Source organism: Phoxinus phoxinus (assembly GCF_949152265.1).
Source record: "Phoxinus phoxinus genome assembly, chromosome: 16".
Taxonomy (NCBI): Eukaryota; Metazoa; Chordata; class Actinopteri; order Cypriniformes; family Leuciscidae; genus Phoxinus; species Phoxinus phoxinus.
Window position 1 is genome coordinate 27917811 of NC_136891.1, and position 14283 is coordinate 27932093.

The following is a 14283-nucleotide window of genomic DNA, read 5'->3' on the forward strand; positions in this document are numbered from 1 at the left end:
TTAGTCACAGATGTGTATATTAGTTTAGATTTAACTTTGTTTTGTGTTATTTTGGGTATATAGCGGGTGCGTTAGAAATGTTATATCATGACACAGATGCTTTTATCAATAAAGTGGTTGCATTATTTTTCATGCTTGTTATCAATTGTTCAATGACCATTCCCACAAGTATGTACTTTTTCCCCTAAAGATGGTGATTTGTACTTGACCATTTTGGCAGTCTCAAGTTTCTACCACAAGTACATTTTGCTGAAATGCAGGCCTAATATGATTGGTCCACTTTTCTGCACTATTCTTTGATTGATATCTTGAGAGTGATGCTCTGCTTTCCCTAGAATCCAGCCACATCTTTCCTGAGGACGTTACCCCTAAAACACTAATGTGTTTTATGCACATCGTCCCAGTCTCTGCCACGACTGGCATTGGACTGCCCTTGCTCAAGTCCCTCATTCCTCAATCACTTGAGGAGCAGGATGTCATAGAAACTGAGGGTCAGCGCAGTGAGAAGCTACTCAAGTTGAGAAGGGAGATTCCCACTTCATCTATACCCAGCTAGGTCACATATTCAGGTTTAGGTATGGCAGTCCCTAAACTATCCTCAGGGATACTGTTGAACATTTGCAAACCTGTGAAATATTCAATGTGTGGCTAAAAGGAACACAAAAGTGCATGTTCTACCAGAAAGACTCGGGAGATAAATTGATATAACAGCGTATATTTATTAACAGCCCAGCAAGCATGAATTTATAAAGTTCTTTGGCGTAGGCCCCGTCCTTAGAGAGCAATGCGAGGGTAGGGGAATCTGCATATCCTGCCTGAAGACCAAGGCAGGGACGCAGCCGACCCCCCTGGAGGTTAAGGAAGGGACCATCCTGGTGGTGGTTGGGGAGGATGGAGGTAATTAGCAGCGTCAGCATCTGTGAACTCAGACGAATGTAAGTACCAATCTTTTATACTGTGAGTGTTAGCACATGATTGGTTAGAAGTGAAGTATTACGTGGCGCGCTGATTGAGTCTTCCTGGCAGAACTTACGCTAAAGCTTTCATTTTTCAGGCTTTCAGCCTCACACTCTTAACACACACGACGGCTCCTCCTTCATGCTTCCCACCGGACTTCAGCGCGAGACTACATCTAGCCGTCTCTAAAACACTATTTAGGTGAATTTAAACAATGGCTAAGTTGCTAAACGCATTTTGTTGTCATGTAAGGACCCTGTTCATGTTGGACAGACATTTTAATTGCATTTTGTGTCTGTTAAGTGGCACAAAAACACTCTTTATGAATATGCCCCCATAACTGCCGTTTTAGCTGAGTGGGAGCTCTGGGCATTAGCTGTAGCAGCTCCGTGTTGCAAGCACCAATCCGTTTCTCTTTTTTTTCTATAGACAGTACTCACAAAGGTATAACGATCAAGATTAACTTAAAAATTGCCCGGAGTTCTCTTTTAACATTGAAATCACTCGCGCCAGACGCTCGTGAGTGAGTGATCAAAAAAACCTTTGCTTTAGCCTCAATTGAGTGAAACACCGTATGTGTAACTTCGGCCATTCTCAGTGCGTGGTGTGACTGTCTGGGACACCAACTATGCTTGTCATCATAGAAACAGATAATCAGATTTTGATGTTTTTTCCCGCTTCAGTAATATGCTGCCTTCCTTTCGACACAGCTCCACTGCCCAACGGACCTGCAACCGTCTCGCAATTGTTGATAGGCTATTACTCGTGAGGTGTAACAAATCAGACATTGAGCAATATTTATACAAAAAGAACCGATAAGAATACAGTTAAAGTACCGGATCGATAAGCAGTATTGGTAAGAGTAGTAATACAGTTAAAAGCAAGGGGGTAATCTATCCCCCGGAAACTGAAGCATCCCCGGGCCCCGCCATTGGCTAGCGGACCCCCACCTGCTGTTAGCATTCCATTGACTCCCATTCATTTTTGCGTCACTTTGACAGCGAATAACTTTACATCTGAGGCGTTTAAAGACTCCATTTGTCCATTGTTTATTTCTAAAGAAACACGAAAATGTATAAAAGGCTCCATTACCTTGTATCTTACGTTATGGCCCCGTAGAAGCAGTTTTTGTAAAAATAGGCTAACGATTGCGTCATACCCGCGCGACTCTGTCGCACAAGTCGAGAAATTACCGTATGGACAGGCAGAGAAGCTTGCATGCAATCGGGGGGACGTGGAGGCGTAAAGTCCGATAAAGTCAAGGGAGAAGCCCATAGAGAGTCATAAAGTTGCTCCTGCTGCTAGCTCATGGACAGCTAATACTCACGCTCTCCGTCTCTGCGAGATTCAGAAGGGAATAATTCAGATTTCTCTCGGCACAGCTACTAGAAGACCTACAGCTGTCAGACAGGTTGCTCACGTCACATCTACGTCGTCAAGCTCAGTTTGAGCCTGCGCAGTTCGCCCGGCCCTCAGGAAGTGAGTGCTTCTAATTGACTTCATCGTAATACCGTTAAAAACCGGTCAATGCTCCGACAACAGCCCAGACATGGAGCTACTTCAGCCACCAGTCTCCCCAGTCCCTGGTAAGTTGCCAAGCAGCTGGTCCTTCGTCGGAGATGGCATCCGACTCCGAGACGGAGGTAGAGCCTGTCACTTGCTTCAAATAAAAAGTTTGTACCTACACCTTATTCTTGTTTAAAATCATGTGCATTATACATTATGAATGTATATAAAGCGTGATAAAGGTGACCTTGAAATTGTGGCGTTAAAGGTGACGCGAGCCGAGGAACAATTTGGGTGCACCCGAATTTTGTGCTGGTGCACCTAAATAAAAAATTAGGCGCACCAGTGCAACCAAGGCAAAAAGTTAATCTGGAGCCCTGTATGGTAACGGTTGTGGCGTGGCATTATTTAACCAATCACCACTTGACCAAACACTTAATAAGCCAAAGTTAATGCAAATTATTTATTTCTGAATTCTCAAGTGGTTTTTATTGTAATGCTGTTCTGTTTATCAGAAAACCTTCCTCGCTATTTTTTTTAGACATATCTAATACAAATGTGTATGTCGTTTTGTTCACCTGCAGACAAGTAGCAGCTCCACCATATGCCACTAGATGGAACTAAAATCTGGCAAGTGGTTTCGATTGCAGGCCAAACCAGGGTGCATAGGCTAATTTTCATGATAAACGCAGGCAGTGGGCGCAGTTTCGGAGTTTGCAGAGTTTTCATCTGTCAAATTTGTATGCATATTCTCTTATATTCACATTCAACACACTTGAACATTTTTGTCATATTTATTAAACTGATTACTTGCAAAACGGTTTTGTGATTTCTATTAAAAACAAAAAAAAATTGTGTGTAAATGGAACATTTCAAGGTTAGATTAGTATTTTACAGACAATAGTATTCATGCAGTGATTAATAACATTGAAAAGACTCAGATATGGCAAATATTTACCTGAACCTCCACAGAGAATGTGTGAATCAAACATTATTAAAGAGTTTGACAATAAATGCCTTATTTATAAATTGTTAACTCTAAGAAAAACATTGATAGCAAATAAATGAATATAAACTTAATCTGTTCAGCTCCTTTCATTATACACGATCATATCCCAGAAAGCTGAAGATGAATGTAGTTCTTTGAACTCATGTGTAGTCAGACATAGGGAAGTGATAATAGTGATTTCTCATAACTCACTAAAAAAGAAAGCAAAGCACCAAGATGATCAGACAGGAAGCAGTCCTGGCACAATCACTAAAAGAGGAGAGGTAAAAATATGAAGATAAACATTATTAATGCAACAGAACCAATCAGTTCTTTTTTCACATAAAAAAAACTAAAAAACATCCGAGGATAAAGGATAACAACTTGGAGTCAGATGAATCATATTGGAGTCAGAAAAATAACTGAATTATGCACGGCATCCTTCAACTGCTTTTTTGTTACTATTATTAGTTCAAAATAGCAGTGTAAGCTTCCAGCCTTACAGATGATGTTATATTCTTTCAGTAAATGTGACAGATTGAAATATGTATTTTATTGGCGCGAGGCCTACATAAGGGCGCGAGACCACATAGAGAGAACATAACATATATTTAGTGTATGTTGTATGTTTGTATTATATGTTTAATTCTGTATATTTAGTGCTGAGTGTTTGATTCACGAGTTTTGAGAAATGTAAATGTGAAAAGTGAATGAGAAAAATTATTTTAGAGATCTATGCGTTTTCAGATAAAACAATTACTTAAAAGAGTTTAGAATATATTGGTACTAGTTTATGTATCTATCTAAGGCGTTAATATCCAGATAATTACTAAATGCCATAAAAATACTTAAGTGTACACTTTAAATAAATTATGCACATAAAGTTCGCAGTGGGGAAACATCGAGCGAGTTCTATTCAGGGGTACAACATATACATGTTCTTTCCTACATTATTTCTTAAATATTGTGTTATTTTTAAAGTATTTCCTAACAATATTTTAGTTTTCTGTGTTTTGAATAAGGACATAACAGAGGTTAAAAGGATATTCACCTTGTAGCACATGGTCCCTGCTGGGCACTTGCATCAGTAGAAACGTTGAAGGTCTTCACTGTCACTTTAGGGCAGGGTAGAGAGTCTTTCTGAAGAAGCCCTGAGATATCTGGATTGGAAAACAACATTTATAGACATGAGAAAGTGGGACACATTATACATATAAATATAGCCGCCCAACTGAATCCTTGTCATCATTCTAATTATGCTCAGTTTGCTTCAAGTTAAACTTGTTCTCTGAGGTTACTTCACAAAACCTACCTTGCATGGTGAGGAGAAATATGATGTCAGCGCCCTTGATAAACTCTCTTCTAGTCAGATCATCATTTGGTATGCCATACATATAAACCAAAGGACCCACAAATACAGACTCGTTACCGATGACAACTTGACTTCCGTTGTTTCGAGGATTGTCCCAGTCATACATATCTGTTACAAAAAATGTTGCTATTAAAAGGCTCTTCTAAACTACAGATAATAACTTTGATTCTCAACTAAGTAAAATGTTGCATAAAAACATTAGGATTCTCACTGTTAGAAGCCGAAGCAGGGTCAGTGGTGATGCTTTGTTCTAAGGACATGCGCTTCTGCATGTGTGGATTCTGGTCAAGCATCTGGAAGGTTATTTGTCTCCATGGACAAGGCCACTGCAACTTGTCATCATATGCACCAGATACCAGACGAACACGCATATTAAGGTTATTCTCAAGCACCAATAAATTCGTCTGAAAGCGATAACCATCACTAGAGTAATACAATGGACTGTAATGTTCTGAAGATTCCCTTATTGAAAAGTTCCTTATCTGCCATGAGTGGGGACACTCAGTCTCTGAAATATTGATATCATCCAGTGAGAAGCCTCCACTGGAGTTTCCAGCTCCTTTACGGGCTTCAAATACAACTTGGAAGGTTTTATTTGCATTCAGTGACACATGATGCAGTTTCCAGTAATTACCAGGGAGTTCTGCAAGAAATTAAAATGTAAAATTAAACATTTTAGGAACATTTTAAAAGCATAGGCCGACACATGTTTCCACCCCTGTAATATTACAGTATACTTGAGGAAGAGACAGACCTATGATCCGATCCATAAGTCTTAGTGTTCCTCTGTTGTCTGCTTCATTCTGGTACTCTCGAATCCAGATGTTGAGCTGGTCAAACTCATTACCACTGTGATAGTAGTAGAACTGCAGGCACTGAACTTTGCAGTCTCTTTTAGGGGTCATTGTCTTGCTCTCCATTCTGGCTGTGTCCCCTTTCTTTCTCCCCTTAGTGCTGAAGTGCATGAAAAAAGATGTCCCTGCAGACATGAAAACAGGTGTATAGTTGTGTGGAACTGGGTGGTACAGTACAGTGACTGCAACTGTGGATGGAAGTGATTGTGAAGCATTTCTTTTGGGGCAATTAGTATAGTAATAGTAAAGTCTCTTCCTATGATGTCAAAACCATTCACTGATTGACTGACTGTAACGAAGCTCACCTTTTTGTTCTTTGCTCAAGTATGTGTGGTCAGTCACATTAATGCCACTCACTGACTTCACTCTCTGCCAGCCATAATCCACAGCAGAACAGACACTCATCTGACACAGAGATGCATCATCAAAACTGCAGTGGTCAAGGAAAGAGATGGAGGAATCTGTAATCCACACAGACACGTTGACAAAATCTATTCATGACAACTTCCATTCATAACATGTTTTCCCTGGTCTCCCTTACATCAGCTTGCAAGTCCTACTGAAATATTTAACAACCACAAACTGCAACATTTTAATCTTACATAGAATCCACTTAAACTATCAAACTATGAATTCTATTATAACCCAAATGAAAGCAATGTCTGTAAAATACTCACTGCATTTATAGAGTTTGTTGAGCTCAATCGCATCATATTCACTAATGTCCAGGCGTTGACCAATCACATCTTGGAACTCAGGAAGCTTGGTAATGATCGTGGATCCATTACCGTTACTGAAGGCATTTTTACCATAATGCATCACAGAGTAATAGTCATATGGGGTGCCTTGGGTGGTGGTGAAATTCTCGCTGTATTTATTGAAATTTTGCTCCTTCCCTGAAAATAAAGACTCTTGCAGTTATTAATGTAATTGTTCATAAAGAATGGCTTATTTAAGTGCTGATTGGTTAATTGGGCACTGCAATCAGCATGTCAGTGTGTCTGTATAATTTTTACTCTTTTCCTAAAAAACAAATAAAGTAAAAAATAAAATACAAGGCAAGGCCAGGCCAGGCAACCTTTTATGATTTTTTCAAAGTCGATGGTCACATAACCATCTCTGTCATATCTTGACTGCTCATGCAAAAATCCTAGTGCGTGGAGAAACTCATGCTCGACAATGGCTTTTGTTCCACAGTCAATTCCAATGGAAAGATTCTGGCCTCCAGGAAATAAGCGGCCGATATATGACCAACACCTGCGAAAGAAATGAGAGATAACAGCACATTTACACAGTACATGCAATAATGTAACGTTAAATACATTATAAAGTAAATTTATAATCTTCACAAAATTATCCAAAACTGTCAAATAACACAAATATAATATATAGTTACCAAGCAATGTTAAATGCTTATATTGTTGTGCTTCTTTTCAGGACTCTAGTCTTATTTTAATCTCTCTAGTCTTATTTTTTATTTCTTTGTTTTTGTTCTTTCCGCATGGAGACCACAATTGTGCTCCGCAATCAGTGCAGATTTCTCTGCTTTAAATTCTCTTTTTTCTAATCTGTTTCTTTGTCATTGTGTTTTGTGCATTATGACACGCCTTCATCTTGGTTTTGTTTGTTTAGTTTTAGTTTTGCTTTTATCTTTGTCCTCTGCCCACTTAGTGCTGTGCATGGTTTTCACTTAGTGCACACCGGTCATTGGACTGCCCATCACGGTGCTGACTCTTGCTCTTGTCATTGGTTCTGGTCCTAAGACAATCCCCGGTGTTGATTGCATTGATTATTGGACTTAATTATTGATTATTATGTGATCTATGCTCGTTACTGACCTTGATACTAAACTTTTCCGTCTACATTATAGAAAAAAAAGGTTCAATGCTATGCAACCACTAGTAAATGATGACAGAATTTGTATTTTTGGGTGAACTAACTAACCCTTTAAAAAGTTTTTATTATTCATTTTTAATTTTAGTTACATTTTATGAATTAAACAGCTTGTAAACACTTAATAACACTAAAAAAAATAATAACATGGTGAACATGAAAGTATTATACAATTGAAGACATTTCTCTTTATATAGAACGTTTTTGTAATAAAGCGTTCTTTAAAATTGAGTCAAGAGCCCTAGGGTTTTATACAGAAACGAAAAGTTTTATGAACGAAAGTCTTTTGGGTTTGAAACGACATGAGGGTGAGTAAATGATGACAGAATTTTTGGGTGAACTAACCCTTTAAATAATTACAACTAAATTATGTTATGATTGGAACCACTAGAAGGTTCTGAAAATGAAGCGTCGGTAACACTTTATTTTACGGTGTCCTTGTTACATGTGTCACATGCACTTACAATAGTAATAACAATAAATTATGCATAACATGTAACTAACCCTCAATCAAATCCTAATCGTACCCTAACCCTATAGTGAGTACATTTAGTTAATTAATATTACTCAGTACTTACATGTATAATTACACTGTAACACAGACACCTTAAAATAAAGTGTGACCGAAGCGTCTATAACAGAACCCTTTAAGGCTCTATAGAACCTTTTTCTTCTAAGAGTGTATGCTGGTATCCTCCTGGTAATTACCTTCTTGCCTATAACTCCTCTCCTGTCTGGATTTGGTCATCTCTCAGGTCTAACCCTCACCTGTCTGATCCCTCTTTTGATTTACCCTTTTTAAAGTTGGCCCAAGTTGTATGTAGGGGATATGAGTTTATCAACTCATGAATGTTTTTTTTGTTTGTTTTTTACTACACATTCAGTATAGCACAGTTTAGGCTAAATGCTATATTGTGGATTAATAACTAGAAGCATACTGTACCCTTCAAGACTCTTCACAGAGATGTAAAATTGTTCTGCTGCTCTGGGCTTAAAGTCAATACATGATTTCAGTCTGAACTGCTCAAAAGCTCTTAAAATTACTCCTCTATAGTTCAGTCCTGTAACCACAATCAGAAACAATAACTGAAAACAATATTAAGTCATTTAAATATTTCAAATTTGATTTGTTAAAATGCAAGTGAATAATCCATGTTTTCTTACTGAGATTCACACTCAGCGCATAGGGGACGGGAATATCCCACACATTCCCAAGAATGGCACTCCTTTGATTAGGCTTTAAAGCAGATGATTATTTTAAGTATCATGAGAATATCTTATTGACTGATTTTTTAATTGTCCAATATTCTACTTTTAGAATGCCTTGGAACAAAACTCACCACCATGATGTCTCCTTCTTTGAGATTTAAACCTAATACAACAACAGTGTTGTTTAGAGGTTAATATGCTTTACAAACCAAAAAAATAGATATGTTACCTTACTGCTTAAATAAAAATATGAGTTCTTCAAATAAAATATTGGTTTTACCTTTATTTATATCTGGTATGTCCTTCCATTCTACAGTGCCTTTGAATAAAATATCATGAAAAAGAAGAAGAATGAGAGGTGAAATCAGAATTCAGTGGCAGACAAAAATGTAATTTTAGTAAAACAGCCTGAGAGTAAAATGAGAAAAAAGAGCAATCACATCTTCTCACAGAAATGGCAATAATCAAAAACATCTTCCACACTGAAAACATATTACAATAACATTACAACAGATTCATGTCAGTGACTATGCTGTACTTACTATTTGTTTCTAGTGGAGGCTGAGAACATGAGATATGAAATCAATATTCAGACATTAAGAAAAATACATTTAAAAATCGACAGGTGTATCACTTTTAAAACAACAATGTATTATATTATAATATAAGCCTTCAACTATCCAACTTACCATTGGTGATGCAAGACAAAGAGTCAAAGTCAAACTCAGCAGAAGAAAAGCACAAAACTGCATTTTTACTGCATGGGAATCAAAACGAAAGCGATAAACTGTGACATTGTTAAGCATTTAATAATGCTGAAATATAATCAAAATATGTGATTAAAAACTCTTGAATAAAAGGGGATGCATACCAGTTTTCTTTAGTCATAAACAGCTGAAGTTAAAACATAAAATAAACTGCTTGACCCAGCTTGTGCGGTATACAAGCAAGAATTTCTTGAAGTTTGACAAGTTATTTATAGTAAATGCAGCAGTTATACTTCCTCATACTGAGCTCTGACTCACACACCTTTACGAACAATAAGTTTATTCATGTGTATCTGGTGTCCTTTCGTTCAACAGTGCTTTTGAATAAAATATCATGAAAAAAAAGTAAAATGAGAGGTGAAATTAGAATTCAGTGGCAGACAAAAAAAATAATTTTTGTAAAACAGCCTGAGTAAAATGAGAAAAATCACAAAAAATGTGATCACACAAATGTGAGCAATCACATCTTCTCACAGAAATGACAATAATCAAAAACATCTTCCACACTGAAAACATTACAATAACATTACAACAGATTCATGTCAGTGACTATGCTGTACTTACCATTTTTTTTCTAGTGGAGGCTGAGAACATGAGATATGAAATCAATATTCAGACATTAAGAAAAATACATTTAAAAATCGACAGGTGTATCACTTTTAAAACAACAATGTATTATATAATATAAGCCTTCAACTATCCAACTTACCATTGGTGATGCAAGACAAAGAGCCAAAGTCAAACTCAGCAGAAGAAAATTTTTACTGCATGGGAATCAAAACGAAAGGGATAAACTGTGACATTGTTAAGCATTTAATAATGCTGAAATATAATCAAAATATGTGATTAAAAACTCTTGAATAAAAGGGGATGCATACCAGTTTTCTTTAGTCATAAACAGCTGAAGTTAAAACATAAAATAAACTGCTTGACCCAGCTTGTGCGGTATACAAGCAAGAATTTCTTGAAGTTTGACAAGTTATTTATAGTAAATGCAGCAGTTATACTTCCTCATACTGAGCTCTGACTCACACACCTTTACGAACAATAAGTTTATTCATGTGTATCTGGTGTCCTTTCGTTCAACAGTGCTTTTGAATAAAATATCATGAAAAAAAAGTAAAATGAGAGGTGAAATTAGAATTCAGTGGCAGACAAAAAAAATAATTTTTGTAAAACAGCCTGAGTAAAATGAGAAAAATCACAAAAAATGTGATCACACAAATGTGAGCAATCACATCTTCTCACAGAAATGACAATAATCAAAAACATCTTCCACACTGAAAACATTACAATAACATTACAACAGATTCATGTCAGTGACTATGCTGTACTTACCATTTTTTTTCTAGTGGAGGCTGAGAACATGAGATATGAAATCAATATTCAGACATTAAGAAAAATACATTTAAAAATCGACAGGTGTATCACTTTTAAAACAACAATGTATTATATAATATAAGCCTTCAACTATCCAACTTACCATTGGTGATGCAAGACAAAGAGCCAAAGTCAAACTCAGCAGAAGAAAATTTTTACTGCATGGGAATCAAAACGAAAGGGATAAACTGTGACATTGTTAAGCATTTAATAATGCTGAAATATAATAAAAATATGTGATTAAAAACTCTTGAATAAAAGGGGATGCATACCAGTTTTTTCAGGGTTCTGCCCTGGCAGCTTTGTCTGTGTCTTTGTTTAATGTATCTATGTTTGTGTTGTGCTTAAACATGTGGTTTTGTCTTTGTTTGTGTTGCCATGTGCTCCTCTGTTCCTACCTCCTTGTTTCCCTGTATCATACTCCCTTGTCTATAGTTGAGTCCTTATTTGTGGTCACCTGGGGCCTGTTTCAATAAGGAGGTTCAACCAACTCTGAGTTAAAACTTGAACTCTGAGTTGACTTACCCTGAGATGGGAAACTCTGAGTTTTCGGTTTCAGATCAGCTGAAATTAGTTAGTTCAATCAACTCTAAGTTGACTGACTCTGAGTTGAGCGTGTGCACCACAACTATAAAAAGCCATTATCAATGGAGCGCAGATATTATGAGTCACCATGGCAACAGCACCAGACACAAAGAGGAATTACTGTTATACAGTGTTGGGTGTAATTAATTACCATGTAATCTAAATATTGTAATTTAATTAAAGGGATTACTCTTAATTCTTCTGTAATTTAAAATAAAATATGATTTTTAAAAGGTATATTTTGAATGTAACCTTCTCCCTCTACACACTTTGGTCAATTCAAGAATAATTCATGCAATTGTATATTGTTCATTTTGAAAGCATTAAAAGTGCAGTTTCTTGTCTCTCCTCATTGTATTGTTCAAGTGGTTGAGGTTGATATGGGACTTAGTAATTAATAATAAGTAGACCAATACTTTCTAAAGATAGTAATTATTACATTAATCTAATTACACTGTTGAAGATGTCATTTGTAGGTAGTAATTAATTACTATTTTAGAGTAACTGTTATAATATCAGGTGAAACTGGAAGAACAGTTATTCAACCTAATTTTAATTTTCATGACTGCAGGCATTAAAAGAATGTGGCAGCAGCTGAAAATAAAAAATATATAAAAACATAATTCAATCAGGTAAGGCTTGAGCATATCATGGGTGTATGCTATCTGACTTTACAAACATTTGACATATTACATTATTAGGGTTTTATAGGGTATTTTTGATATTTCCATTTATTTTACTTTGGGTTGGGTTTTTCGTTGGTCCCACTCCCAATAGATTCTGATATCTATTGGGACTAATATCTATCTAGAGACTAATATCTGTCTTTTGGAGCCTCATGTCCCAACAGAACCCCAGACAGTTGTAAGTTGCCTACTCAATACACCAGAAATGATGACAAATAGTGTAATAAAGTGTACAAATGCTCATCTTCACAGGATGATGGGTATGAAGAAACAGTTTCTGCGCCACAGAGAGGCCTACAGGGTAATGTTAATATTATGTGTCTACACATCAGACAATCTACACATTCACATTTGTATGTGGCGTAGCCTATAGAATCGAAGTTTATATCTAAGTATAAAAGGACATTCTTATCCCCCAAGTGATTTTCAGTAAATGCCACAGTTTAATTCTGTAGAATTTGTTTAGAACTGCATGATGTAACTCTAATGTACTGTATTTTCAGTTGCCAGTCAGTTAACGTTAAATATACTTCATCTTATTAATTTCTTTTTTAAAACAGCGGAAAAAAAAGCAATAAATAAATGTACAGAAAGAATGAATGAAGTGTTTAAACACCGCTTCCTCTTTAAAAAAGGGGAGGAGGCCGCAAGAAACTCTGGGTTTACCGAAGAAAACCTGCTCCCGACCAGGTTAGGTTCACAGAGTAAGTTGCCATGGTAACTGACTCTGAGTATAAGTTACCTCTCTTTCAGAAACGGGCTTGACTTACTCTGCTTTCTCGGGTTTGATATACCTCCCATTCTGAAACGGAAAACCCAGAGTTTCCCTCATTTCAGGGTTAACATACTCAGAGTTTTCACTTAACCTCCTTTCTGAAACAGGCCCCTGTTCCTCATGTTCTCTGCTCCCTTGTTTAGATCCTTGTTTACCTGAGTGTGTTCACCTGTCCCTTGTCTGAGTGTGCTCTCCTGTTCCTCTTGTTCTCTGCTCCCTTTATGTGTCTTGTGTGGTGTCTTACTCAGCTAGTCTCTCTTTAGTTGCATGTTCATGTCTTGTTCTGTGTAAGCTCATGGCCAGCAATTGGTTATTGTTGGTCATGTGCTTGTGTGTGATTTTCTTGTTTGATGTGAGCACATGGCTCGTCTCGTTATGCTTCCCTGTGCCATGTGCTCTCTTGTCTATTGTCTTACCCCGGCCATCTTGTTATCTGATTATTGGTTCAGTTTCCCCACCTGTCCTCCCTCGTTACCTGCCTTGTTTGCTGTCCCATTTATCCCCCTTGTGTTTGCTGTCCACATCGTCGCATGCTTTTGTTACCCTGCCTGTCTGATGAGTCCTGTCGTATGTTTTTTGGCCAAGTCTAGTTTGTAGTGTTTTCCCCCACGGGGTAGTTTCTGTTTTGTTTTACTTTCATAAAGCTCATGTTCCTCTGCATCCTTGAGTCCTCACTTCAACCCTACCTCAACCCATGACAAGTTTTCTTTAGTCATCAACAGCTGAAGTTAAAACATAACTTAACTAATAAACTGCTTGATCCAGCTTGTCCGGTATACAAACGAGAATCTCTTGAAGTTTGACAAGTTATTAAAATATGCAGCAGTTATACTTCCTCATACTGAGCTCCATTGTAAGTAGGACTCACAAACTCACATACCTTTATGAACAATAAGTGTATTCATGTGTATTAGTAGGCTATACTTCTTTTAAACTTGGAACAAGAAAGTATACAGTACGTTCAGTCTACTTTTTATATAGGCCTACTTCTCAGAAATATATAGAAAATTACACTTAAAGGAGAACTCCGGTCAATTTTAACATTGAGCTGAATTTTTAGTAAATTTGGAGTGCTGTCAATACATAGAACAATGACAAAAATCGGTGTTGCCTACACCGTGTTATCCTTGTGGTGGCGATTTTATGATATTCATTGATCTTTAGTAAAATATAGATGATTCAAATAATGTCACATGTGTGTCTCTCACTTGTAGTGAGAGAAGATTATGTTTATGTACCTGGGGAGGCAGAAGGGAGAGACACTCCAGAGAACAGACGAACAAGGACCTCATATTGTCAGAAGGCCATTTG

At 37.0% G+C, this 14283-nt stretch overlaps 1 protein-coding gene across 6 annotated transcripts; it reads right to left on the reverse strand.

The window, feature by feature from the left end:
• Positions 1 to 700: 700 nt before the first annotated feature.
• Positions 701 to 11257, reverse strand: LOC306983512 (meprin A subunit beta-like). 6 transcript variants are annotated; one of them, XM_079583991.1, is made up of 21 exons: positions 11199 to 11257; positions 11030 to 11084; positions 10885 to 10904; positions 10425 to 10637; positions 10256 to 10310; positions 10111 to 10130; positions 9809 to 9863; positions 9469 to 9536; positions 9322 to 9340; positions 9060 to 9098; positions 8911 to 8942; positions 8735 to 8807; positions 8514 to 8631; positions 6756 to 6934; positions 6355 to 6573; positions 5983 to 6138; positions 5578 to 5802; positions 5035 to 5466; positions 4764 to 4931; positions 4503 to 4611; positions 2916 to 3721 (listed from the first exon to the last, which is right to left on the reverse strand). In XM_079583991.1, the coding sequence occupies exons 7-21, from the start codon at positions 9831 to 9833 to the stop codon at positions 3664 to 3666; spliced, it is 1920 nt and encodes a 639-aa protein (XP_079440117.1). In that variant the 5' UTR covers positions 9834 to 9863; positions 10111 to 10130; positions 10256 to 10310; positions 10425 to 10637; positions 10885 to 10904; positions 11030 to 11084; positions 11199 to 11257; the 3' UTR covers positions 2916 to 3663. The 6 variants fall into 6 exon arrangements, with proteins under 6 accessions (XP_079440121.1, XP_079440117.1, XP_079440119.1 ...); XM_079583995.1 differs by lacking the exons at positions 10885 to 10904; positions 11030 to 11084; positions 11199 to 11257 and adding exons at positions 701 to 917; positions 9651 to 9673 and having other exon boundaries at positions 3665 to 3721; positions 10425 to 10501; XM_079583993.1 differs by lacking the exons at positions 10885 to 10904; positions 11030 to 11084; positions 11199 to 11257 and adding an exon at positions 9651 to 9673 and having other exon boundaries at positions 10425 to 10501.
• Positions 11258 to 14283: the final 3026 nt, after the last annotated feature.